Raw genomic sequence first — 26,824 nt, forward strand, 5'->3', positions numbered from 1 at the left:
ACTGAGCACCGCTTTAGCTCGCAGCTGGCCTGTCTGTCCGTCTGCGAGCTTAGTTAGACAGCTTGGAGTAGCCCAAGCTGTGGCATGTGCTGGCTGGTCACTACGTTATGTTGCACTCCTGATATTGCCGCCGTTTGAAAAAACCATCGGCTGTCGGCCAGCATAAACCACATCGTGTAATCATGAACCACTAAGGGAGAAAGGAAGCCATGGAGATTTTGTCTGTAACAGTTCTACAAAAAGACAAAAAGATTGGGGAAGGAGAACTATCTCGCACAGGTTGAAATCACCATTGACGGCTTGCTCACGTGTCCAAGAGCAATTAATTTCAATTCGAGACGTACAAATTTTATTTCGTGCCATTGATTGCTGCAGAACAACGTAGTGTAGGTGCAAGTTTTGTTGTATGTGCTAGATATGTTGACGACATAAGTTTAAATTAACAACGTTTACATGCAACGTTCGACGAACGGAAAGGCCGGGACATTTCTTCGGTTGTGATAACAACTTGCTATAAATATCATTTATAGCCGCAGCTGCAATTACATCGCAACAAGGAGCAACTGCCAACCACAAAGGAGCTGGTTACTATATGTGAGCTCTCTTTTATGACAATTAATTGTCCTCTACTAGATCCTCTCTTGCTGTTGGGCTTTCGGTATATGTTGGAATTTTTGGGCTTTGAAAGAAACGTCCACTCACCAATGGACCACTCACAGATCTGCTAAGAAATAGAATTTCCATATTCTCCACCGAAGTCAAACTGTTGTCTCGTTACTGTATTACTTATATATATTAGTTATAACTTACTGACACAAAACAGTATGGGGCCAGTAAGTTCCATATCGAGCCACAACGAACGCTTCCTTTTGTCAGCATGGGAGCAATAAGCTCAGTTCATTATTACTCATCAGTAGAAAAAAAGACGATTACTATTATTACTCATCGAATAGATCTGAACGCCTTTTTCATGAACGTCATCAACTTGCTTTGAGTCGGCTTCCTTTCTAGGCGCGACGTAGATCTATCTTAAGCGGGTAAGTGCATATATATTGTTTAAAAATTGAAATTTCAGTTTGCTTACTCTTGAAGAGGATTTTTAGTAACACTAGTGGGAAAAAAAACAAGAGCGGGCTTGGATGCCATTTGATAAAATTTGCCTTCGCTGATCAAACTGCGGGCGTCCAACAATTGCGTACATGTTTTTTGTGTACATAACGTGCTGATAAAGAGAGATATTTCGCGCATACGATAAGTAAACTCTGGGTGTATCGCCACCGCTAGCCTAGCCGATACGCAACCTGATTGATATTTGGTGCCAGGTGTGCGTGCGCTCTAGCGAGCTGTTGACACTAGAACTGGGCTAACAGACTGAATGTAACAGAGACTGACCAGGCTCATTCGTCGATCGTCTACTTGACGCTGACGGACGAACCTTGGACGCTAAACGTTCGTCCTGTTTCGTGCCTGCCAATCGTATGTGCTACGCGTCACCGCGGTCTGTCAAGCAGCTCGAGCCGCTTGGCTTGAAAGCAGCTCTTTGCGAGACACTGACGGCGTACTTTCTTAGAAACAGCATGCATAGGCGATAACGCTCGGGCTAAATTAAAGAAGCCATTTTAAAATTAATAGTAGAAATATCGATGTCAGCTTCACTCATTTTTGCGTTTTGCTTTGACTCATTGAATAAATGTTTTGTTTTTTTTTTATTCCTGTTTCAGGAGAACATAACTGTCCCTCTCTTTCGGGTGTGCATATAATATACTTTACTATTATTTTCAACGCTTCATGTATGAAGAGCTCGATAATAATCATGTGAAAGCGGTGCACTAGCCTCTTCCTCGGTAGGCAGATTTTTGAGCAGCAGTGGGCACATGGACGGAAAGCTAAAAACCGAATTTGTGGGTTACGTATCTGTAGACGTACAACACCCGCATGATGAATTTTAATACATTGTCGATAATCATTTAATATGTTCATATATTATCGAACCCTCCTTAAATATATATATAACGGGGCTGAAAGCGAGCGACGGACAGGGAGAGAGTGAGAGGTTGCTGGATTGTAAATGATTGTTGTAGCGTGCATCCGTGCTTCGCGGTTCCTCCACTCTGTAACGACACGTGCGGTTGCAAGTTTTGCAACACGCGGCACGCCCTAACCTGAGACGATGAGTCTGTTTTGTTTGCTCAGTCTTGTTGACCACGTCCAATCAAAATAGGGCGTCAACTGCACTTCTGTCTATACGTCTTAGATAGAGAAAGTACGTGACGTAACCGACAACAGGGTCCGACCGCCCTTCTGACGGGCACGATCGACAACACACCTTTGGATGTAAGAGCGTTTTCTAATGTAACGTTTCAATAGCCTTTTGCTTGGCCAGAATTGTAATCATCATAGTTGGATTCTTATCGATCATCATGTCTAACGGTCGGATATGTCAGCAAAGTTCAGTGTCTGCTCGATTAAGACTAATTATGCGATTAAGACTAAGCAATGTTTGGAGTTTTATTTAATAATTGCCTTATTATTTCCTCAAGTGTTTTGCAGAAGCCTATATATACGTACCTATTTACGATCTGGAATATTTTCCGTAAGGCAGATATGCATTCTCTATTTAGTTCCATTTTTGGCCGGATACACACTCGCATATACTGACAACAGTCAGTTCAGCAGAGCTATTCAAACAGTATTTGGATTGTTTCCATACTTATGTGAAAAGCATACTACAGAAAATGTTAAAGATAATATCAAATAAGTGCCTTTATTTACAGAAGCTATGTCTTTATATATCGTTGCAGGCGAATCCGGCAAACTTTGAAACAGTCGGACTAGAATAAATTTTTGGTTTTTTTTCGTTCATTTTATTTTTGAAACATTTCGATTAGCGCTGCGGAAGTTTTTGAAGAGCCATAAACCTACGATTCACGTTTCCACATGTGGTTCTTCATTTGTGGCTTCTTGAAGCAAATCGATGATGGGATAGAGTGCCTACCCACTAGTTACCCCTTTTAGCGCATAAATCATACGGACACACAGAAAGAATAAGCGGATTGAATCCAATGCTTTTTTTTTAGCTTTAGCAGGAGGTAACTGAAGCATTGTGATGAGGTCCGGCATTGCTATAAAGTAAGCAGACTGCATAATTTCAATAACCTTGCCAACGATCCATGAGTTCCTTAAAGGAGATAGCGTGCTGCATTAATTATCAACATTGTTTTATTTTCGGCTAGTATCTTATAGTAACAGATTCCCCTGATGCCCAATACATATACCATTACCACCTTACGTCCAAAACTGCTACAGGCTACGACTAAACTCAATTTCTCTCTAGGGCATTGCCATTCACTCGCCTGGTTGCTCTCCGGCGACGGTACAGATTGAACCACGTGTGTTGCGATCATGTCTTCCAGGCATTTTTTTGTCGATTAAAACTCTGCAAATTGCACGTGGGTTACACTACACGCATTCTCATCCTAATTCTCGGGGGACCCATTTTTTACTCAGTTTCCGCAATTTTGCTATTTGGACCACAATTCTGTAACATGTTAAATGTCCGTTTTGGCCGACGAAGCCCTGAGGCCTTAAGCTATGCTTTTGTGAATCGTCTTTTCTTTTATAAAAATGTGTTCTTTCCTTTTCGCTGGTCTTCAACACTTCAATCTACGTTCTTAAAACATTTGCATCATTCGCATACTGTACTTGTTTCATGCAAGACCTGATTACCTAATGTCTTCATCATTCTTCGGTGAGTTTCCGCAGCGCTGTGACCGTCGTGGAACGAAAACCTGACCACTTAGCGTTGATTGTTCCGAGTAAAAGGTGTGTTCTTTTTGAACTCGTTGCTGCTGGCGTAAATTCAAATGATTTTGATCAAAGTAATTAGCAGCTAAATCTCCACGTAATTCAAAAGTTGTTTAACTTTAAAGTCCGCTGGATCCGATAACAAACCGAACAAGTACCTCAAAGATGTTTCTCTACGTTGCGTTTCTGACCGTTTGCCGGCTGGATGTGTCTAATTTACGTTTCCTCTATAAAAGCAATCGAAAATCTCTTTGTCAGACCTTCTTTATAGAGTGTTCAATGCTGTAGCCGACGTTGTTGTTGCCCATGCCGTTTCAGCTTTCTGTAAAACGGCACAAGAAAACGCCGTATGTGAAAATAAAAACGGTTGCAGCACTGCGTAGCTGCCGCCGACGACATCGCTGTCGTTCCAGTCACGGACAATACCATCGTAGCAGCGGCGGAACGTGAACTTTAGAGCGGGAAAGAAGGTTAGCAGAAAGGGGACAGAAGAGCAAGAAGGCGAAATGGAGATGCTTTTTCCTGCCCCCCGCCGCTCGGCCCGTTCCACCCCCTCTTCTACTCCCGTCCGATCAGGGAACGGGCAGAACGGGGCTTTAACTATTACTACGACTATAACTAGTTTTGTCAGATGGTATTTGCGCATGTGTGTGTGTGTGTATGCAAATTTCTGGGTCTAAAGGTTTCTGGTAAGTGTTTTTGTGTATGTGTCTTTATGACTTGTGATCATACGGTGGCGGAGTCGTATGACGGCTGTCGCACTACCGTTGCCGACGTTGTTTTTCTTCTATGGCGATGCTAAACTTGTTGTCAGTGTTGTTAGCATAATCTTCTGTGTGGTCTTGCGGTGACCTTGGCTTTGTTTACGCGGAAGCGACCACCGCGAGTCAGTAACTCCGCTCAGTTGAATAACCAACAACTAAATTAACCAGCCAGTCTCGATCCATGCAGCCGATCGACCAGTCAAACGATGGCTAAATAAACAGCAGCCCCACTGGTTAACCGCGATTCTAGCAAACAGGGAAAGTCTAGCAGCATAGTCCCCGCAGCAGCAGTTGTTGCATTAGCTATTTGCCTGCTTTGTACTTTTGGTTCGTTCTATGTGCGGTTACGCGCAGCTTTGTTTCGAAGCGCGGTCGTCTCGTCGCGCGTCGATAATAGACGGCAGTAGTAGCTCCAGTCGGGCAAATACGATCAGCAATAGTACCAGCAAGCAATAGCGATGCTATCGGTACAAACAATCAGTCGCGCTCGCAACAACGAGCAGCAGTCGTCGTCGTCGTCGTCGTCAATGTTACCCAATCATTCGTCTGCTCACTCTGTGGCTCAATCGATAGGTTAGCGCTACGGCGCTCCGGTTGCTGGTTCAATCCAAACACAGCGACCAACAATAACATAAAACAACAACAATAACAACAACAATAATACTACTCGTGAGTGCTTAGTGTGATGATCGATCGAAGGACCACCAGGTCGTTTATTCGTTGGTTGATTGGTACGGTCGATACTCGTGGGGAGCAGCGACTTGTGCGGTGAAGTTAAATGATCGTAGTTGACGATATGTGTAGAAACCACTTCAGCCAGAACTACACACTATCAAAACAGCTGCAGCTTCTGGTAGCCAACAGAATGGAAGAGAAAGGAGACTTTTCGGTACACGGTAACTTTGTATGTGACTTTTGCCGTGTGTCGCCGCCATTCTTACGATCTTGCTAACTAATTTTGTCAAGATACCGACGTCATCGTTTTTATTGGTTGAATGTATGAAAATCGTTGATGGACAGACAGGGTTTTTGCAGCGGTGGGAGTTTGGTAGGATTCTATTTAAGAGTAGTTACAAAATCCACTGCTCTCCATAACGAAAGACTACAGTACGGTACTAGTTCAGGTCTTGTGCTCGTCGAGGGATTGTTGCCGAATCATTCGGATAGTAGTTATCTAGAGTTCAACAAAGACGTAAATAGACAATGCGAAATTTACTTCGGACATAAAACAACCAACAGAGCTTCTTCTCATCACTGGGCAAGGCATAATAATGTAGCATACATTTGTGGCGATCCTTCCGGGGCAAGTGCTCTACATTTTCAAATTTCTATTCAAATATTTATCTGGAAAGTTGTATGTATCTGTCTGTTTGTGTATGGGCGCGCGTGAACAAGTCACGCGACCACCGCCAATCGTTCTCGTCCGCCCACGAGACAAGGGCCCTGACCTCTTCCACTGAACGAAGCTGTCGAGTAAATTAGTATCTTCTTGGCTAGCGTTTTGTCAAATAGTAACTTAGCGACTCTTATCACCAAATTAAGGTATTGTAAACGTATTAAAAGGTTTCGAAAACAAAATATGGCATTGGGACGACCTAGTTGATCTAAAGAAGTTCGCAGTAAGAAACACAAAATGATTGATGAATAAGTTCTGGATCTTTTAGTTTAATTTACTATTGGCTCAGTCAAGCGAACAACCTGAAGTTAGGTCTGCCAACCAGTGGCGGTGCGGCTGCCGCCATTGAGATCATACTATATCGTTGTAGCATAGCTTCAGCAGTTGCGCCACAAAGGGTTGATTGGTACAAGACAACGAAATCCCTGCTTTCTTTCTGTTTTGGGTACGTCCCGTATCGCCGGCAGGCACTCCATTAGACGATTGGACCCTGCCAGCACGAAACAAACCGTGTGTCTATGCTCGGGTTCGAACCTAGACTACAAACTGTCCCGAAGATTAGCAGGCAAGTAAATACGTTACCGACTGAGCTATCACAGGAATCTTTTTTACTTTTCGATTTAGCACGCATTAGCGACTGAAATGCCGCTCTTTCCTGGGACGGATTGTTGAATATGACTTTGTATGCACTTAGCGACAATCTGCAGTCAATTCGGCGAGTCATCGCCATATGGGTAAACAAATATACGTGTTCGTTGCTATTTACGTGACTATTATTTGCTACAATGATCTTATGCTGCTGAACAGGCAGGGACGGTTGCTAGCAGTTCTCTAGTTAAATGTAGCTCAGAACTACTCTTGTAGAACCTTGACAATCAAGATATCTAGTTTAAAGGTTAGTAAAGCCTTCGGCAGTTCCATAGCATAACTTCACGACGATCCCAAAACTGTCATCTTTCTGTTTTATCCCATTCTAGACGTTAGAACTTTTTCATGCAGGACAGAAATGAGAGGTTCTATATCTAGGACCCGAGCCCCATAGACGCTATAGCAGAATACGCTTTGCAATCCTATCAATACCTACATGTGCTGTACTCAAAACCAAACGTAGTACTACCTAATTTAAGCTAAACGAGCAATGAATCTCAAATCTTGCGAGGAGTTTTTTAATGCCTAATCCAGTTCCCGTTACAGTAACAATTAAATCGATGACGCTATTGTGCTGTATTCTTTGTGTGGCCAGAACATTTTTGCTATAAATGCCTCGTTTGATTCCAGTTCCGTTAACGTCTTTAAGCTTGTCCCCGCATCTGAAGTATACGTTGAAGCCAACGGTAAAACGAGCTCGTCTTCTTATAAGCCACAGCATGGTCAGTTCACAGCAATATCAGATTTACAAGGTCAGAATAGATTGAAGACGATGAAATAGACTAATTGCGACAAAGAAATTTCTTGCTATGTTACTATATTGTTTGTAATGAGGGCGTACCGTTAAATCGCTTAAGATAATCAGAATCGATAATATACGCGTTCGTGTGATAAATGTTCATACTATTGTTTGTAGAATTTTGTTGTAGAATTGTTTTTTTTTTTCCTTTTTAAGTCTCATAGTGTTGACACATTTCCTATATTGTACGTAAATGCTTGCTTTTTAGCTTTATTTTTTAGTTCTACATTACCCTTTTCACGAGCCATGTCCAATATATAATGCTTCTGGCTATCGCAGTTCATAGCAGTAGCCGTTCGTAACGAGCATCATAATGATGTCCTTAATAATATTATGAATAAGTGCACTATGTATGCACTGATACTGATCACATTATACATTGATGCATCACTTTGAGACGCTTCGATAGAACCATAGAAAGTTGAAAGTAGTTTAGACTACGTTCGCTAAACTGGGGATGAGTGTACCGCGAACGCTTTAACCGTGATTCTGGGCAGCATGCGATTCGTGTTCTAACTGTTTCTGTTAAAAGTCTGTTCTTTGAGGCAATTGGTAGAGCCTGAAATGCTGCCATGATACACCCTTAAATCTGGTTATTTAATACGAACTACTTTACATCTGCAACGAGACCATTCAAGCTTAATTCACAGCATAAAAAGGACGGATAACGATCGGTTCCATTTTCTAAAAAGTACGACGGTGTGCAGTTACTTCATGACAAAGACCTGTTCAGCCTTAGCTGGTAAACGGTAATTTCAGACTCCTGTTCCGTTTACTTTGCCAGTCCAGTCCCGCCAACGACAATAACAACGATTACGGCCGTTTTGAAACCGAGGATGAACCCGTGGCTTTTACGAGAGACAGCTACTCGGTCATGGACTGTTTACCGTCACTATTAGTGTTAATGGCAATCGGTTGATTGGCCGACTTATTGGAAAGCAGACAACGGAATAGTGGACGTTAAGGGAGTACGAGACGGAAGGGAGCAAGCTAACAGGCAACCCGATGTATCTCGACTGGTGGCAAAGGGTCGCGGTTCTCCAAGGTGACTGCCATTATGCATTCGCCAGCATACACAAAGCGACAGCTATGTATACATACGGACGAGAAAACACTGACTGATTTGCCTGCAGCTTGTCAGCCCAAATAATTTCTGTCTTTTACGTTATTTCGAAGATGCTACGATAAATGGTCTACACGAGGATCATTTTACCTCACGTAGCTGATGACTCTTCTGAATAGATATTAGTAACTGCGTAAGTTTCTTCTAGTGATAAGTAGCAGATGCGCTATGCGAGGTGTTTTGTGAACAAATTAATTCTTGTCTAACAGCCGTTAGAGCGGTCAAGTAATTCAGAAAGGTTTGTGAGAGTAGGGATCGAGTTTTCTGAGGGGTCTAATAACGTCCGAACTTGCAGATTTTCTACACGTGCACGAGTGGACCGACATATTTGGTCCCCTATAGGTACGGGACATGTCAGGAATATTTCCTCATTTAAAATTATAATTTGTATGGAAATAAGTATTAGCTTACCATACAAAACACTGCAAAGTGTTTTAGGTTGAATGTGAAGACTTTTGAATATGCGCGATCCACGCGCCGCAAGCGTTACCGTGCATAATAACTGAGCAGTCAAATTCTGTTGTACTGAAAATAAGCTGAAAGCAGCTACAGTGACTAATAATGAAAAACGTGTGATATCGATTGTGAAGTTCTGCGGCTGTGTCGGAAGGAGGCGATTGGCTGAATGAGGGATTAAAGTAGTATTTAACAACGCGGGTATTGAACGAGCAAACGATCAAAGAGTTAAATACTAGTAAGGTAACCAACTATTCTATATTCATCGAAATCGAGTGACAAATATATTCAGGAACGCTGCTTGGAAATATATACGTTATGGCAGTGGGTGCCTACACATCGACATTCGGTCGCCATTTCCGAATGGTGCTCACCTGTAATAAGCCGTCATTTTGACTCACTCGCAGTCTGTAAAAAAGGCAGGCCTACTACGCCTGCATATGCATAATAGGATTACGAATATCCATGTATAATAGTAATTGTGGTCGCTATCAGAGCAACTAGAGTAGAGGTTCGTCGAAACTGGATTCGATTACTTATAGTTGGATGGAGTAGAACGGTCTTCCGGCGTAACCCGTACGATATGCGTACACATTTAGCCGCAGAATCGATCTGCATGACCGTTTGTGATCCTTAAGGTCGACTCCTAGATTGGTCTATTGCTACCGGCATGAGCGGGCTTAGCAATAGATGTAATACAGAGGGATAGCGTTCGGAGGATATCAATAATGGCATCCTTCAGACACGTATTTGAATCATCTTTAATTCGTCTACGTTCAGTGTTCAGTGTTGACCAATCTATGTTGTCTATCATGAGGACTAGTAACACGATACGAAATCATAGGAGCTACGCGTTTTTCCTTTAGTTCGTTCATGGGTCAGCCGACTACATGACGATCTGTCATCACTTTAGTGTTTGTCGATGCAGTGAATTTTCCTGCAAGACATAAGCTTGCAAAACTCTATTACTCCCTTTTTTTTTAACTTTTGTCACTCGATTGAATCGGACGCATGTCACTGTCAAATCACTGGTGCCACTATCACCACAATCATGCACTTTGACATCACAGTTACCAACAGCAGCAGCGGCAGTAACGGCGGTAACGTTAATGGCATTACTACCCCGCGTAACAAGCCTCACTATCTTCGTTCTAACTATGGTACATCTACACAGTCACAGATTATTTTTCATCGATAGTCGTCAGGCTCTGAACAATGCACTTCCTTGTTGTTGCCGTCGGCGTTGACGACGATCGTCGCCGCGAGGGGGTACAGTAACAAGACAGGATGGCGAACGCTTACTGCTGCCTGCAGGGTGAATGCCCTGCCCCGCGGGGTACATACTATCTGTCTCCCTCTTACATACATTGTGTGATTAAGTAACGAAAAGGTTAAAATTTATGCAGTATCTCCCCGAGGGTAATTTCGTATTTTGTTTGCAGCTCTTGCTAGAAACTCGGCGAGCGAGTGAACAGAAATGCGTTCACAGCCTGATCATGTCTTCACGAAATAAACACTCGATCTTCAGCCTTCCTCAGACTAGAGGTACTACTATATAAGCGTTAGACACCATAGTTTTACTGGATAGTCTGCGACACGATGTCGCGCTGTAATATTTAAGAAAAACTAATCGATGTGTATAGAAACCTCTTTAAATGACTGTTTAATTGGTGACCATGTTGCACATCTAGGGAATTAATCCATTAGAGACGGACAGCTGTTGAACTTACGGTATACTGAACGTACGGGTATGATGTAACAATTAAACAAATCACCATGTGCTGACAAAATCAGCAAGGGACCACATAACTGACTCGTGCATGCTGAAACTAAATGCTTTGACTTTCGTCGTCCGGAAGCGTCTTCCAGAATTGCCTTTACTCACTAAACACATCAGACGACTGTTCTACATCGCTCCCTCCTTTTTAAGCTATAATTAGCGTTAGATGCGTGTTTCTGCTAAGAAAACCAGCAGATATACTAGCAATAGGAGTAGGAGCGGCAGTAGTATTAGCAGACCGCCGATTTAGCGGATGGCGCGGTCTGCATGCAAACACAAAGAAAGCTTCTTTTTCGTTTTGATGGATTCGATCCTACGGATGAACGACAGTCTATTCTCTACTCCGATTTCAAAACCACCGTGTTACGCTACTTCCCTCGATCGCACCAGTTCATTTGCGAATGCTGATGTTGCGACGACGACAACTATTACTGCTATGGCCTGTACTGGTTAGTGGAGACTGATGATTGTGGTCATGGTAATGATGAGATGATATGAGACGAGATCTGGATGGACGGAGCGATGGACGAGGGCCATGACGAGCGTTTGCGGGAGTCAGGGGTGACACGGGACGCTCATCTCGAGAGGTCTGTGTGAACGTAATATTCTTCATCTTTTCATTTCTCACTGCGTTACGGCTCGCGTGTGATGTTCAGACGTGGCTGCTGCCATAGCAGAATAGATAATAATCAACAAAGCTACATTAATAACAATAAGAAAAAGGATGTATTATATATATATATATATATATATATATATATATATATATATACGATAGCGCGGTATCTCCAGCCGCGAGCGCAGTTATCTCGATGCTATCTGTCCGCAGTCTATGTAGCTCTCTTACCGTTGTTTGGAGGCAGCAAAACTGCTTTTCGCCTGCCGACCGCAGCGGGCTAACCACTTTGTGACCTGGTTTGAGGAATACGAACAAATAAGCGGCCACTGCCGCTGCTTGTGGTTACAAGTATTTAGATAAGCACGGGAGGTAGTAGCGGGAAGAGCTGAAAGGAACCGGCACGAAAGGAAGCCGACCCTGTGACTTCCTGGTGGAAAATGGGTTTTTTGCCAGACGTCGACACTGGCCGCTGTTCCAACAGCGATAGCAATAATACGCTACCGAATGTACTTCGAATAACTTAGTGTTTTCGTAAACATACAAAGTACACAAGCGGTAGAATAAAAAAAAAGGTACAAAGTATACTTGCAAAATGTATCGTGGTCTTTTCTATGTTAACCATTGCAATGCAGTGACGCGCAAGTCAGCAGGGATAAAGATATGGTCAGCATCCACCAGCGAATCGGACTATACAAACAGACCCGTATTCAGTTTAACGTACTCAACAATAGTTCTTTCAGGCCACTTGGTTGCCTAGTTCGTGTGAAAACTTTGTCATTGTTCATTTGCTCGGTGTTGCTGCAAAGTTGCCATTGGGGTTGTGGGGATTTCTAGAGTGTTTCTGATGGCGACGATCACAATACTGCCATTACTGCTAGGCCAATTTCAGAGCAAGTCCAGAGAAACTTTGTATATGAAACATATACATAGACTGCCTATATATAGAGCGGTAGCGGTTTTCACAAGCTTAGCGCATATCGTTTTTGACAGGTCGTACATATATAATCTTGGTCATTTCGCATTTCACTGCACATTACCAGACAGCTATCACGACAGTTGCAGATGCCACCGGCCAAAGAGCCCGTCAGCCCGGCAATAGCAGGTTGGCTCTCTTGCGTGAGTACGTATCGCGCCTATTTTATCGTTTTCTTCGTTGCGAACACGTTTTGTGCACAAATGATCTCGTTTCCCCCTTGTTTCTCTTATACCATGAGTGATACTCACTAGACTTTCTCTAAAAAGATTGTACCATTTCGTTTTGGTAACACGACCACAACGTTACAACACCACCGTTAATGATTTTGCTGTTCATGTTTTTCCCGGCCGTTACGATTTCGTCGCGGATTGGCGGATTGAACGGGGGAGCACAGCGAAACAACTGGTCCATAGACAGTGAGGGAACTGTATAGCTTCATGTGCTCTACGCACACGTACGTACATATACATAGTTTTCATGAGTAAATCTGAATAAGAATGATGCTTTGGTTGTGTAGCTCGATACCGGCGGCGGAAGTCTCAGGATAGAGTACTTCGTCCATTGTTTTTTACATTTCTTCCCGTTTCTCCAGTGTCCGCTACCATTGTTACAGTTTCTCCATCTATCAAGAGCCTCTCGCTGGCTTCACATTCGGCGTACGTATTCGCTTCCAGAATTCACATGTAGCAAAGATTCAGTTTATTGCCACTTGACGAGCGTTGCTAGCAGTGATAGTCCAACGCTACAGCGAAAGCCACAGCCATTACTTTTTTGAGATTACACTTCGATCATCGGTCTACAATGATATTTTCGTCAGCAATCTCTTCTTCTTCTATACACTTCACCGAATCAGTCTAAAGGATCTGTGAATAGTTACTGTGGTTAGTACTATTAGTTCCGAGCCATGCGTTCGGTTACACTGAATTTAAGTAAAGTATAGCTATATCCGATTTCGGTTATTTTACTGAGCTTTAAGTTCGCCAGCGTTGCCGGCAATATCATCAAACAGTTGCCTCCTAGCGAGAAACAATCGCCGGATTCGAGCGCATTACGAGTCCCTAAAGTTAACGGGAAAACACGTTACCTTCTAAGCTACCACGGAAACCCAATTTCTAAACCAGCAGCGACAACGGTTATCAGCAATGTTCAATTTTTCTTCCCCTTCTACTTTGTCCTATGTCGTATCTATGAACGTCTGTATGTATGTCCTTGAATTATGGTCCTCGTTGTCTTTGTTGCATAACCAACATGGTCGGTGTCGCTTACCGGCTTGTATCTAACAGCAACAACGCTTTCTACTACAGAATATGCTTTACAAATGTAGGATAACTACAGTGAGTTACTGAAGTAGTTCCATTTGTATAAGTAGGTCGCGTAAAGTATCGTCGAGCTGAGTTGAGGGTGAAATGAAAAAAAAGATAGATAGAAAAGCAATGCGTGAATATTTCGGACGACAGCCGTAGCTATTATCGTTATTGTTGGCGTTGCAGTCTGTTAGGTTAACTACACCTAGTATTACTTATATTTCTTCTGAAACTGAATTTGATTAGACGATGTACTATCACTTCAGCAGCGATATGGTATGTTCTTTTAAGGGGGCTAACGACTCTTTTTCGAGTTCGTTAGGCCAGCTTCTTTTTCCTATGTTTCAGAGGAAAAAAGCAATGATCTTTTTTCAATTGTACAGACTTGTTACTGTTGTCTATGTCAGCTGAGGCTGTATTCATCGTTTTTTTTTCTACTAATTATGCAGCATTTCGAGCTTCGGTTGCCTTTACTACCAAGTAGAGCTAAAACTTTTCAAGGTCACCTTTTGCACTGTCGATAGAGTTGTGTCGGGTTACTCACCGGCCTGACAGCCAGAGTCGAATGCAGGGCCTTTGTTGACCTCAGTAACTATTAAGTCATACACGGGCTGCAGCGCCCAGGTAGCACGAGCCTTGGTCAGACGCACGCATTGATCGATCGGCCGTAGTAACGACTAGCGGCTCGCTTGAAGCGCGGTCTGTTGATGATCGTTGCAGCTTCAGTATATTAGCATACGTCGTAACGTGCAGAAGGCTAGTTAGTTAGCAGCTGGCGCCTCGAGATTCGTAGCGCACGTTGGCCTGAATGTAATAGCCGACACAATCATTGGAACGGAATCTCGAGGTGAAAGCAGCCGCGCTCAAAGAGATGGCAAAATGCACTTTATACGATGTGCTAGTGAATAAGCGCGCTAGCGACAGATAGAGGTAAGCGATTGATCAGCTACTGCCGCTGCGGTGATGATTGCAACGGCCGCCAAAAACAACGGCCACGCGCTTCGTACGCTCATGCATCGTGTAGCCCGTATAGACGTAGCATAAAGGAAAAACTGTTCGACGCAGACAGACAGACAGACAGGCATATGTAATCGGCAAGAAGAGAATAGTTGTGGTCTTACGCTATGCTATGGGTGTCCGTACGTGTGAGTAACCTGAGAGTAGAACGAGGCCACGAAAAAAAAGGCTTCACCAAGAAAGAAGTCGCTTCTTAGTTAGCGTGCCATCTTGGCCGCTGTAAAAAAGCAGGAAAACAGAGAGAGAGAAATGTAAAGGATGTTTACGTCGACGCGGGGTGATTGTTAGCTTATTTTGATGAGGATAACGTCAGCTCGCACTATGGTCAACCGGGATGTCGCCACCACTCTAAGGAAGTAAGTAGCACGGCGAACGAAATGCCGATTCTATAGGAGTCAGCCGCCATTATACATCGTAGATAAAGTGCTAAGTTAATTGTCGAACGTGCTAGAGTTAGGTTCCAGTTTTACCTATTTCATATAATATTTCTTAGTGTGAAATCTAGAGGCTCATTGTGCCCGTTTAAAGGTACGGGCACATTGTGCCTTGCAGATAAATGTGTGCAAAATTGTAAACCCAATAATTTAATTCACAGCACGCGGCTCTATTGACACTTGGCACATATCTAATACGAACGTAGAAAACATAAATGTTAACTCTACTATCCCATACCAGCTGCTGTATGTACGTGCGGCCTGTAGCTCAAGGCAACAACATCAATGGCTCAATTCTACCGTGTAGATATATTTCACTAGGCCAAATTTAGAAGTTGCTGTGTCTCCTACTGTAGCCTAAAGGCAAGCCGAATGTAGTGTAACAAGAAAGAGGGACTGTGAAGTGTCGCCATTATTCTCGAAAAGATCACACTGCTAATTGGATGCCGTTATGAAGACCCAATCGTTGATATGTCGAAAGGCCAATTGAGATACTGAAGACGAAGCAACGCAAGATACCGCCGGCTGTCGAACAGGGAAAATCGGAAATGTTAATAAATTGGACATGTTGAGCCAGGCGGGTTCATATGTTCCCTGACATGTGACGTAAGCGTCGAGCTGATAGAGATCATCTGTCCCATGGAGACCAGCTGTTTGAGATATCAAAAATAAGCCGATAATGACATTTGAGGGAGATGGAGGATTAGCTGGTAGGTATAGTAACCCGATAAATATAGAACGCAGATTGTTCTAGTGGGAACAACGAGATGATTCCATGACGTTAATGTCGCGGCGAACGCATGCGATCATTTAAAAAGGATCATACATGATCTTTATTGCATGCAAATTTAGTAAATTTTCAGGACCCGTACACAGCAGCTATAGTATTCTGTAAGGCATAGGGGCAAGTCAACATTCGAAAAGACAGACCCAAAAATTTAGCGAAGAATGATTGGTCATAGCGTGCACTGTTGAGGTGTCAGCCTAAATAGGAAGAGAGATGAAATTTTCGTAAAAGCATTCGTGTGCGCTATACATACGCTCATGCGGATATCACTGGCCATTCTATATCTCTGCATAATTCTTATAATGCTAGCGAATGGCTATTCTTGCGACAAACGCTCTCCCCTAGAGCCGAAACGATGGTCTAGCATCTATAAAAATAAACCGCAAATAATACATGCAAGAAATCCCTTGCTGCAGTTCACGCATTCCTAGCTTGCGACAGTAATGATAAGAATGACGCCGCTTATATGCAATGACCAACTCTGTTACCTATATTTCAGGTGCTGGAACCCAGACTTGGTCTGTGGATACAGCATAGGTATACGTCCTCATCGGCGGGCAATGCTGGTGGTCGTAGTTATGGTAACTAGGCTTCGCAGCCTGCAGCTCTCTTCACCGTCTAATCTACTGCTATTGCCACTGCTTTGGAGTCGTTTGTTGGACGATGGACGATCGCACAGGCTAGCAGCGTGGTAATGGCAGCGGCGACAACGCTGTTTTGCGTTTTCGTACACTGGAAACAGAGGTCGACCGTAATCAGCAGGCGACGCGAACCGCCGTCAACGTTACCAGCAACGACAGTCACTGTTTCGTACTGGTTGCTGCTGCTGCTAGAGAGGTGGACCGTTAGGTTGAACGCGAAGACCGCGTCTCTTTGCACAGCACCTATCGTGATGTGCAATGGTTCGCTCATGGTCATTTTACGCTTGCTGACGTTGGCCGCTAGTTTTAGCTGTTAGAGTTTGGCAGTAGCCAAGAATTTTGAACATTGTCAGACAGCGGTACATCCACACTCACGTAGATACACGGGTCTCTCGAACGAGCGGATCGCCCGCCATACTGATGCTAGTCATAGACGAATTCGTTTTAGTGACAGAATAAAACGAAATTGATCTTGACGTCCGAATCGTTATTTTGAACGAGTAATTGTGGCAGTTGACATTACAACGGCAATACAAAGACTCAATAAGCCGGCGTCACTTGCTGACAGACGGGCCGACAAACAATAGCTTCTTTCTTTCGAGACCATTATTCACAGCGGCTAAAAATCGTCTGTTGTTTAGCCCACGGGACACAAGGCATATATGTGTCCCCAATCACTCAGCTGTAACCCTACTTCGAGAAGCAGCGGCACCGTTAACGAAGTAAAAAAGTAACTAACTAATTAACAGGCAAACAAACAAAGGCGGCAGATCGCCCGTGGCCGAACGTGATCGCGCCATGAGCGTATTTAGTCGAGTGCAACAGATACTACGATCAGTTACTAGCGTGCCAACTCCTAGGCGGGCATAACAGAGCTCGAGTGGTGGCCGACGAGGTTCCGAAAGCAGGCAAATACAGAGAGTGAGTGAAGTCGCAGCCCTGGCAATACTAGACAACTGAAGATAAAAAGTATGCATTTTAATGAGAGTCTAAGTGTGATTATAGCTTATGGTAATTTCGGCCGAAACGGCGACTTGATAAGCGAGATAATACAATATGGGACAGTCTAATACGCAGCGAATTTTTGATAAACTGACTTTGCGCAAATCCTTTTTTATTCAGTCGATTCTGTATTATTTATTAAGAAATAGTATAATAAATATATTGAATAGTTTACGCCAACTCTTGATGTGCATACAAACTGCATATTATCCAAAACGATCATATCTGGTCCGTTGCGTTTATCTAAAAGGGATAGGCGACATCGTGACTGTGGAATTGGTTAGGCATATAACCAAGCGCGACCTGTCGACCTGGGAAGTTTGCTGTTTGCGGGGAGAGTTTACGGGATTTGTGCTGGATTATGCTATCATCTTTGTTCTATCATGCCTTGCCGGTATCAGGTACTTAGACAAGGCGCAATGCTGGCATTTCTTAGAATGAATCTCTGCCAGAAGACGTGCAACGAAGGAAGACGAGATTTCTTTTGTTAAGTAACCGTGTCCGAACTGCATTGTCTAGAGCAAGTTCGTGTGTTATATACGGTAATATATAAAGTATTAATAAATATTCTCAAATTCATCAACGACAATAGTTTAGAAAGTTATCACTAATATTATTATGCCTCAATTGGAAGTCGACCTCAGAGCACTGGACTGGAAGGGCAACTTAGTTAAAGAGGTAGATAGCGAAAGAATAAATATTAACACCGATTCGGAAGACGTAATCGTAGTGCGTATCGTTTTTCTGTATCCCGTTCGAATTTCTGGCAGTTTATTGTTTAATCGATCAGCCCCAAGTTGGCGTCGTGGCCTGCGTTCAACTGTATTGTTCGCCCTCCGTTCTTCGACAATATAATGTAACACGCGGTCGAACCTTTTAGCTAACAGGCCGTAGACGGCGACGATCAACATGCGCAGTCCTTGAAGATGACGACAGAATAAGTATAGTATTAGGGTCCGTGCAAGTTCAGTGGTAGCATTAGCTAGCTAGTTGAGATAACGGGCGCGTCAGCTCGGCCGACTTTGGACTCATTGAGGAGGAAAAGCAGGCAAATATGTAATCATCCAAGCGATAGCCGCCCATGTGGTTTCGTTATCTGGGTATAGACCGTTTGTGATAGGGTAGATTAATCTCGACCGCCTTTGATGACGGCTATTTTCGAGCCTGTGTGTGTCGCTGCGTATGTAATGTAATGAGATGCACGGGGGTCTTTACCAGTGTCGTATTATACAATAAGTGGCCATTTTGAGCTTGATCATCTAGAGCTATACAAAGCCATGATAATAACTAATCTCGTTGGTTGAACTGTGTACGGTGAGATACACCTGGCGGACTGCGTACACTCGTCAATAACACAGGATAGAAAGTTAGGCAGAAGCACACTGAAGGTTCACCTAGGTCCCATGCTACGCTCAAGCGACAGCCAGGATAGCAAATTAAGTTAAAGCGAAAGATTTCCTCGAGCCAGTTCGCTCGAAGCAACAGCTGTTGACTGACTACAGTATAGTATTTAGTCGAGACATGCTAGAAATTGCCTGGCGGAAAACCTTCCTTCGCCTCGTTAGAGGTCGGCAACAAGAGAGTACGGTGCAACCTTATCGCGACGATGTCGTAGAGTTTTAGACCATCAACACCATTATTGATGTGCCCACTACAAATGCTACCGCAGAGATAGACGGGCGCGCACGGAATGGATTCAGCCAAGTGTGGCAGCATTTAGTGATAATCAATAACTTCGTCCCGTTCGCTCTTTTTTAACACTGCCATAACTACTTTAATTACGTTGCCATCATCCACCTTGTAGAAAAATACTCCACTGATAGGCTTTCCTAATGCTAAAGCAAAAGCGTAATGCATGTCTACAACATATTCTTCCTGTCAGGACCGTCAAATATGCAAGCACGTGCCCCCAGGTTATGTTTACCCGCTAAGCTTTTCTCCCCCTCGAAATGTCGAGAATACTGAACAATCTGTCAAGTAAATGTAATTTTATCTTAGGTAAATGAATTATTAAGTTTTTGATACGAGGGCAATAGGCGTTTGTGTATAGAGGATGCGAAAATATCCGTCCACTCGATTCTTCAGACGTACAGTTAAAGTAGCCTAAATGAAGTAAGCTGATTGCAACGACCCGTGTCGTATGGATAAATTGCACCCACCATCGCGTATGTGCGGCAGGGACGTTGCATTATACCATCTCTTCCTTGTCTGTGATCTGATTTTGAACTTACTGGGTAGATAATTTGTCTGCTTATATGTAAACACAATTTTCGAAGTAATCAAATTTAAGCGGCATGTAAACATATGGTTGGTTAGTGCATTCATCGATGGACTGAATGGTAAGTGGCGTATCGGTCGGTGACATCGGCACGAGGCGGGCGATGCAAATCAAATACTTTATTATTCGACGGCACGCGTATAACAGACACGTGCTCAGAAACCAAGTGCGCCACAATCTATTAACTCCTATCGGATTTGATATAATTTTGTCGAGAATCTCTTAGCGTAATAAAGGCGACGATAACTGCCGGTGGTGGAGGAGCGTCAGTCTAACGACAATGAAGTAGATTAGCTATGTTATGCGTACGGGTACGCTCCAACGTCAATATTTTTGATATGTCCGAAAGGGCCGGCGTCTAATGTAGCGTATACACATCATGTATTCACTCGTTTAAGGTACTTAATAATACATAACGTTTGAACATTCGCCTGTATCAGATAGGAGATATTTTCAGTTGCATACGAATACATGTAAATTTATCATACAACTCGGCTGCGAACGGATTAACTATTATGGTTTTCATCTTCGTAGTATATGAAAAGTCAGTATCTTCGTAAATAGCTCCGCGTTCTACGCAGTTCATGGGGAAGAATACAGTGGATTCAAGAATACTGAGCCCCGCATTGCTATGTAGCCGCTGCCGACCGTAGCCCTCATAAGTATACAGAATGTGCCTGACAAACACGACTAAATAAACAAAATAACCGATTGGTCAATTATTGTTACAATTAACGGGTATTCTATCGATTTAGATTGTTTTCGATCCATAGACTCGGTACAAAATTTTCGTTCCGTGTAAGATATATGAAGTGCTCCTTAAATTTAAACTCTTAGGTATTTTATAGTTATGTAGCGATTATAATGGCCGCCCTCCATTATGAAGTGATATTCGCCTCCAATGTCCAGCCATTATTTTATATGCAGCCAGTATATTATAGCCTGCTAAGACCATTTCATGTTTCCGTGCGAACGCGACTGAAACGGGCTAGCGGTATTAGGCTCAACGGTGTCATTTAAATGATAAAAAATTATAGACAAAAGTAAAGACAGTAACACATTTTCTCAGCTAACCAATTAAACAGACATTGCTTGTATGGCTTCAAAAATTATCTTGCTTATTATACGAACCAGTAACGCTGAGTAACTGATAAAAATAAAATCTATCTATCTATATATATATATATATTTATGTGGTGATTATTACTGCATGATAATTATACATTTGTGTCAGGTAGTATTTTGATTAATGGCGCCCCGCGTTCTGCGATATGATACCGAGCTACCTTTATTACAGGTGGTTTAGTCTTCTTATACCTAGAGAAGTTATTTTGGATTTGGACACAGATTGGACGAACGTCTTTTTAAAGGTCACAGTGATAAGCTTTGCACACAGGAGGCCCGGAAGTAAAATACGTTTACCAATGTAAGTTTTCTGTGCCATCTTTCGTTCAGAAAAAGGAAATAAATTCTGGCCTAAAATATCAGCAAACGAAAAATCGAACTACGATGTAGGGAAGCCTGGCAAAACGTATCCTATGGCTAGTCTCGTTTATAGCTCAACTTAACATCAGCGGCCAAGGAACTGCAAATGCTGCCATCCATGCCACTTTCAGCTGGGTAAACCTGCATAGATGCATGCTTACATTGTCATACAATAGTGTACCAACATTTTGGATCTGCCGTAGAACAGAATAAGGAAAATTTAAGACTATACTATATAGACAATATCGTCTTGTAATTATCATTCTGCTTACTTCCACTGCTATACCGAAAAAAAAATTACTCAGCAATCGGACATTCGACCTTCGGTAGTGCATATCTTAGCATCAACGTTTGGGGGCTCTTCACCACCGCGTTCTGGTACAAGATAATAATAATAATCTAATAACCATCAGCTACAGCAGTAAAAGTCATAGTACTACTAGCGTCATCGCGGTGAATGACACTGTGAAGTAACTTCGGCGTTTATATGCGTGTATTTATAAATGCTTCACTCTCTATCTGCGTGCATTTGCATGACGAGCGTGTAATTTTCCGTGCATTCGTGTCTGAACGCGTGAGACACGCTGTTGACGAAAGCGCCATTATACTGAGAGGGCGTCGGTGTCGTCACAAATTCGGACTGCGCTAATTAAGGGTTCTTGCCAGCGTTCCCAGCCTTATAGATAATAAATAAAGCAGATCACGCTACTGATAGGGTAAGTCAGCTTGCTAGGTATGAACAGTGGCCAATCAAAGATGGTGCACCGGGATGGTGTTTGAACACAGGGATTAGCAGATAGAGCATCGACGGAAGTGTACTTAGAAGTTCGATAGTTCCCATGGTGCAGTTCGCAGTACCCTATAGACGGCGGCGGTATGCCTGGCCTGCTATATTGCTTCGGCCTGTGTTCAGCATAGACTCCTATTCTACTCTTCATGAAAATCTTTTTCGAAATTGAGCATACGATCTCCTGTCTGTTTCACCTGATCTCATCCTCTGTCTACATGTAGGTACTACAATAACAGACTGCTGTTAAATATATGTAGAGACACAAGATGTATATATAATCAATTGTAGTACGTTGCGAAATCGCAGTTTTCGGCGTAGCAGCGACAGTCGTGCTGGCCTCTGTGTGTGTTCTCGAATTTTTGGTTGGTCGATGTCACCGTCAATAATCGTTATGGCGATGGCGGTTCTGGAAACTGCGGTCGCACACTTTCCGGCGCTCGAAAATTCGTGACGTCAGTGGTAATGGACGAACAATATCGGGCTGCTCTTTTCGCATACTCACGACGTGTGCCTCTTTGTCTGCTTGTGTACTTACTCACCCTCGTGGTTCGTTCGCTGTCTCACTAGCTAGCTGATCGTCTACGTAGCAGTCTAGGTATGTACTCGCGCGCATACGCAAACGACTATCATTATAGTTGCTGCCAGCTAGCTAGGCCAAAAGTTAAGAAGCTGGCCTTAACAGGATATAAAGCAACGACGCCTTTGTTGCTCTCGCAGCTACCGTGCCATCGATGATATTGCACCACAATATTGATGATGATAATGATATTATTATTGTCGTCGTCGTTATCATCATCCTTAATGACTTGTCCCATTTTAGTTTCAACGTATCTCTTTGTCTCTCACTCTAATTCTCTTAATCTAAGCCATTACTAAGCCACCTTCACTAATCTTTGCTATTTTCATCTAACACGGTCAGGTGCAAGCACTGTTGCGGCAATGCCAGCGCACCGTCTGTCGTCATGTGATGTCTTCTTTTTCCTGATCTTATTTAGAAGGGAGATGTTCATTGAGGCGGCTCATTACCAACAGACTAATACGCATAAACTAATAGCAGTATGTTACCTCAGAACTGGTCGCCGGTGTACATATTCTATGGCAGGTGAACAGCAGGGACTGATGGATTCCATACCTTTTTTATCCCTGCCGGAGCCTCAAATGTTTTCTATTTAAGAGGTGACCAGCAGCAACACTGAAATCCCCTGTAAGGCAAAACCTGCTATGGCGATTGCAACGACAGCCTTTACCTGTCCTTGCTCGATGGCTAGTAGCCTTCTGTGTATGTTTTGTATTGAAAGCCTCTGCTACCGACCGGACCTGTTTCGTTCCGTAATGTACCCTGCGCATATGTGCACCGTCGAGCAGCCTTTCGCATTTGTGTATTAGCGCACGGTACCTCTAGACCACGACCTTTACCTAAGCGACCCAGGCAAAAAGTTGCTATCGGTACGACATATGTGACTATAATGTAACATTTAATGTGTACGAATATGTTTTGGTAATTCTGTGGGCAGATGGCTTTACTTCCGGCTGACAGTGCTCTGTGACTATAATTCAATGCGATTTTGCCGGTGCGCTAGAGAAAACCCGTGTTTAGGCTTTCTTCTACTCGAGAGAACGGAGCTTCAGACAATACCCTTCAGCTCATCGCACCGATAGACAAATGCTAAAGATTAACAGATTTAATACGATTAAATACCGATAACATCACTGCTACTCATATGGAGAAAAAGCTTAGTGACTTCGTCAACATGGTCGATAACGTGTCTTCGTTCCGAACACGCTATTCCTTCACTTTCTATTGCAGGGACAATATTTTCTCTTGGAATAATACTATAATACGAAGTAGCCTGCAAACACTACCCAATACAAAGACTGCAAGACAAGGACAGCTTGTATCATTTGCCCCCGATCGGCGTCTGTTTGTCTTATTAACTCTTCTCAGGAGTCACGACCTGATTTTCGCTTATTAGACTAAGTCTTCGACAAATATCATAATACACACTATATTACGACATATTCGAATCGAATTCTGGTTACCTATGCAATGACGTAAAACTTCTCTTTAATGTTGTCATTTTCATTTCGTTTCTCTATAAAACCTGGGTTTACATGGCCGGTCGGCCGAGCATCGACTTTTCCTTACAAAGTATACATATGTTGGTTTTTCATCCTCTGAAAAGTACATAGAGTAAGATTATGGGTTACGATCGAAATGATTCCGCACCAAATGGCCGCTTTTTTCAATTGTGAGTTAGATATGTGAACCTGCTTGATGGACTCGACGACCTGACAACACGAGTCGTAAAATTCGCAGCATAAGCAGTACAAAGGTGGCTACAGGCCAAGGTAGGTATGCGTTTCCTAAACGTAGCCTCAAAACTTAGCTTAGATGTACTTGTATCCCTAGAGGGAGGAAAATGAATTCGCTCTATTATTTATTCTTTATCATAAAAAAACCTATTTTCGCGATTAAAACCCAAGTGAACTTCGCCTTTTTTCACGGAACACTTCATGTAGCTATTTCGTTTTAATTGTCCGCGCGTTCTTTTTACTCTTCTTTTCGCCTAGGTTATTCGGGCTCGGCTTCTGTTCCCTTTGAGAGACTCGATTGGAACAACCACATATGTATATAGAACTCGTGCTTAGGCCTTATACAAACACACACCCACGCGAGTGTATGTGTATGTACGTTCGAATAGATGTACGTAATTCGTGGTTTGATTCATTCTCATGCAGAAGAAGTATACATGTAAATCTGGCCGATATTCAAGATAGACGCATCTGCAATTGAACTAGCAGAACTAATCTGCTATTTGCCAACCCACGTTGGGCGGACGTACATAGCGCAGTGTAGCGTTCAACATCGTTATCTATATTCATCTCCGCCAGGTGTCCTTCTCTTCCGGCGTTCTACGTTCACTCGGACGTATTCGCGGTAACTCCGCTCCCTCGCTTGCTTACCTGTCTGCCTACTTGCTTCCCTACCACTACAGTATACAAGATACGATGTAACGAGGCTGGTTCGCCGGAACACTGGGGAAAAATATTAGGAAACGTTTAGGGGGCGTAAAAAACGAGTGATCTGTAGAGCTTGAATTCTCTTCCGATCGATCGGCCGTTCGCTCGCGAAATCTCCCCATTCAATCTGGTGCTTCCCCAGTCTTCTCATGCTGAGCTTAGAGATCAGAAACACAGAAGAGACTGCGTGATGATACCACGGTTGCCAGTAGCCAGCAAAGGGCAGTGTATTACAGCAGCCGCTGCCGCGGCGGCGAGAGCGCGCGCGCACACCCGGAAGTACCACTGTTCGCTGCGACTGCTGGTGGCCCAACCACCTGCCACTGCAGCTGCCAGCACGAAACTGAGCAGTGCAAAATGGAGCAGATAAATAGTAGTCATCGCTAAGGGGCGGGAGGGAGGACACGTGGCTATGAGCCTGCAGTAGTCGCCGGCAGGACCTATCTGGGCTGCTGCATAGTTCTATCTAGGTTAGTCGTACTGCTGCCATTGCTCCTGCTGCTTCGACATATATAGCAGCATATTGAACTACATTGTAAGCAGGCTTTTTAAGGCTCCACCAAGGCGATAGGCCATGCTGTCTCTAGTATCTGTGCCGTTTTCATTGCAACCTTCAGTATTTAGTTTTTGAGATGGGCCCCTTTCCCCAGCGTTAAATCCAGTTGTACCGAGATCTTCGGAAATAGCCGCATACCCAGAATCGCACGCAGGAGGGAAGCGGCGTCGCCTTGGCCGCCATTTGTTTAGTTTGCCCTTGTGTTATACATGAATGACTTGAGTCCCGTCAAACAGGCAAATGAACGAATTTGATACGGATATTGCATAGTATGTCCACGGGATCCGAAAGACTGGATGCGACCCTTGGGTCTTTGACAACCGAAATATGGCTAAACCCGATCCGAAGTCTTCTAAATGTATCAGTCAATAAAAAACCTTTTTGCAAAACGCATAGATTATCATGACAGATCATGTGTGTTTATGGCCGAAAAAGCTTGAATTACTTGTGAAGGTGCTCAGTTATGGGTAAGATATTGCGGTACGTTAGTACTGCTGAAGGAATACAGGTAAAAAGTCATTGACGGAGATTGACGGTCGGTGACGAAAGGGGGAATGTGTGTAATATATATTTTTAAGTTGTAAATGATTAGGTCGATATCATCAACACCATAGTCATTGACATTACATAAGACTGACTGCTATCGTATTCCTTTCTTTATGATAGGACCTGTAACTGCCAGCTGCATAAGTGAACAAGATGGTATGTAAAAGCGAAACTCATAACCATATGCGTTTAATTAAACTCAGTTACTAAATAGAGTTTAAATAATTAAGCTCAGATCTGTCGGATCAATTCGAAATATTCACGGTGCTTTTTGTTGTCTTGATTTGTACGTTGTGAGGATTACGCCGTGTCTGATTACCTCACTATGCAGCGTCGGTCTGAAGAGATTGATTGCATTGGCCTTAAATAATTATTTGGTAATTGTAAAAGTAAAAATAACACGTATTTTTAGTAAAGATATGCTTCAAGGGCTCTTACCTTGCTGTCGTAAGTCCATGGGATTGTCAACGTACGCTTTGCAAAACATGGTCGCGGACAGAAATCGTATTTATGGGCATTTTATGAGACAATTATCATCAGCATCATATCGTGATTATTTGAAAAGGAAGAAAGCCAGGGGCAGATTTCACGAGAGAAA

At 43.2% G+C, this 26,824-nt stretch overlaps 2 protein-coding genes across 16 annotated transcripts in view; one reads left to right on the plus strand and one right to left on the minus strand.

Moving 5' to 3' along the window:
• The window catches only part of LOC147756442 (uncharacterized), a 75,730-nt gene extending 61,199 nt beyond the window's left edge, over nucleotides 1-14,531 (minus strand). For both annotated transcript variants that reach the window (XR_015324612.1, XM_086984793.1), the window contains exons 1-2: nucleotides 14,214-14,531; nucleotides 10,721-11,774 (exon numbers count right to left, since the gene is read on the minus strand). Coding sequence is in view for 1 of the 2 variants with exons in the window: in XM_086984793.1 (XP_086840919.1) it covers nucleotides 10,721-10,768 (48 nt within the window). In the remaining variant the exon portion in view is untranslated. The remainder of the gene's footprint in view (nucleotides 1-10,720; nucleotides 11,775-14,213) is intronic.
• Nucleotides 1-26,824, plus strand: part of cwo (transcription factor cwo) — a 76,480-nt gene that overhangs the window by 3,766 nt on the left and 45,890 nt on the right. For 2 of the 14 annotated variants that reach the window (XM_086984787.1, XM_022796291.2), the window contains exon 2: nucleotides 21,126-21,254. The exons of 4 other annotated variants lie outside the window; for them this stretch is intronic. Coding sequence is in view for 4 of the 10 variants with exons in the window: in XM_086984776.1 (XP_086840902.1) it covers nucleotides 4,436-4,493; nucleotides 7,243-7,334 (150 nt within the window). In the remaining 6 variants the exon portion in view is untranslated. Of the gene's footprint in view, nucleotides 1-576; nucleotides 595-4,420; nucleotides 4,494-4,583; nucleotides 5,473-5,533; nucleotides 6,530-7,242; nucleotides 7,335-14,574; nucleotides 15,043-21,125; nucleotides 21,255-26,824 lie in introns of those variants that run through there. 8 more of the 14 variants (XM_086984789.1, XM_086984784.1, XM_086984776.1 and 5 more) reach the window with 7 other exon arrangements.

This window comes from Varroa destructor, unplaced genomic scaffold, assembly GCF_002443255.2.
Source record: "Varroa destructor unplaced genomic scaffold, Vdes_3.0 BEIS01000003.1, whole genome shotgun sequence".
Taxonomy (NCBI): domain Eukaryota; kingdom Metazoa; phylum Arthropoda; class Arachnida; order Mesostigmata; family Varroidae; genus Varroa; species Varroa destructor.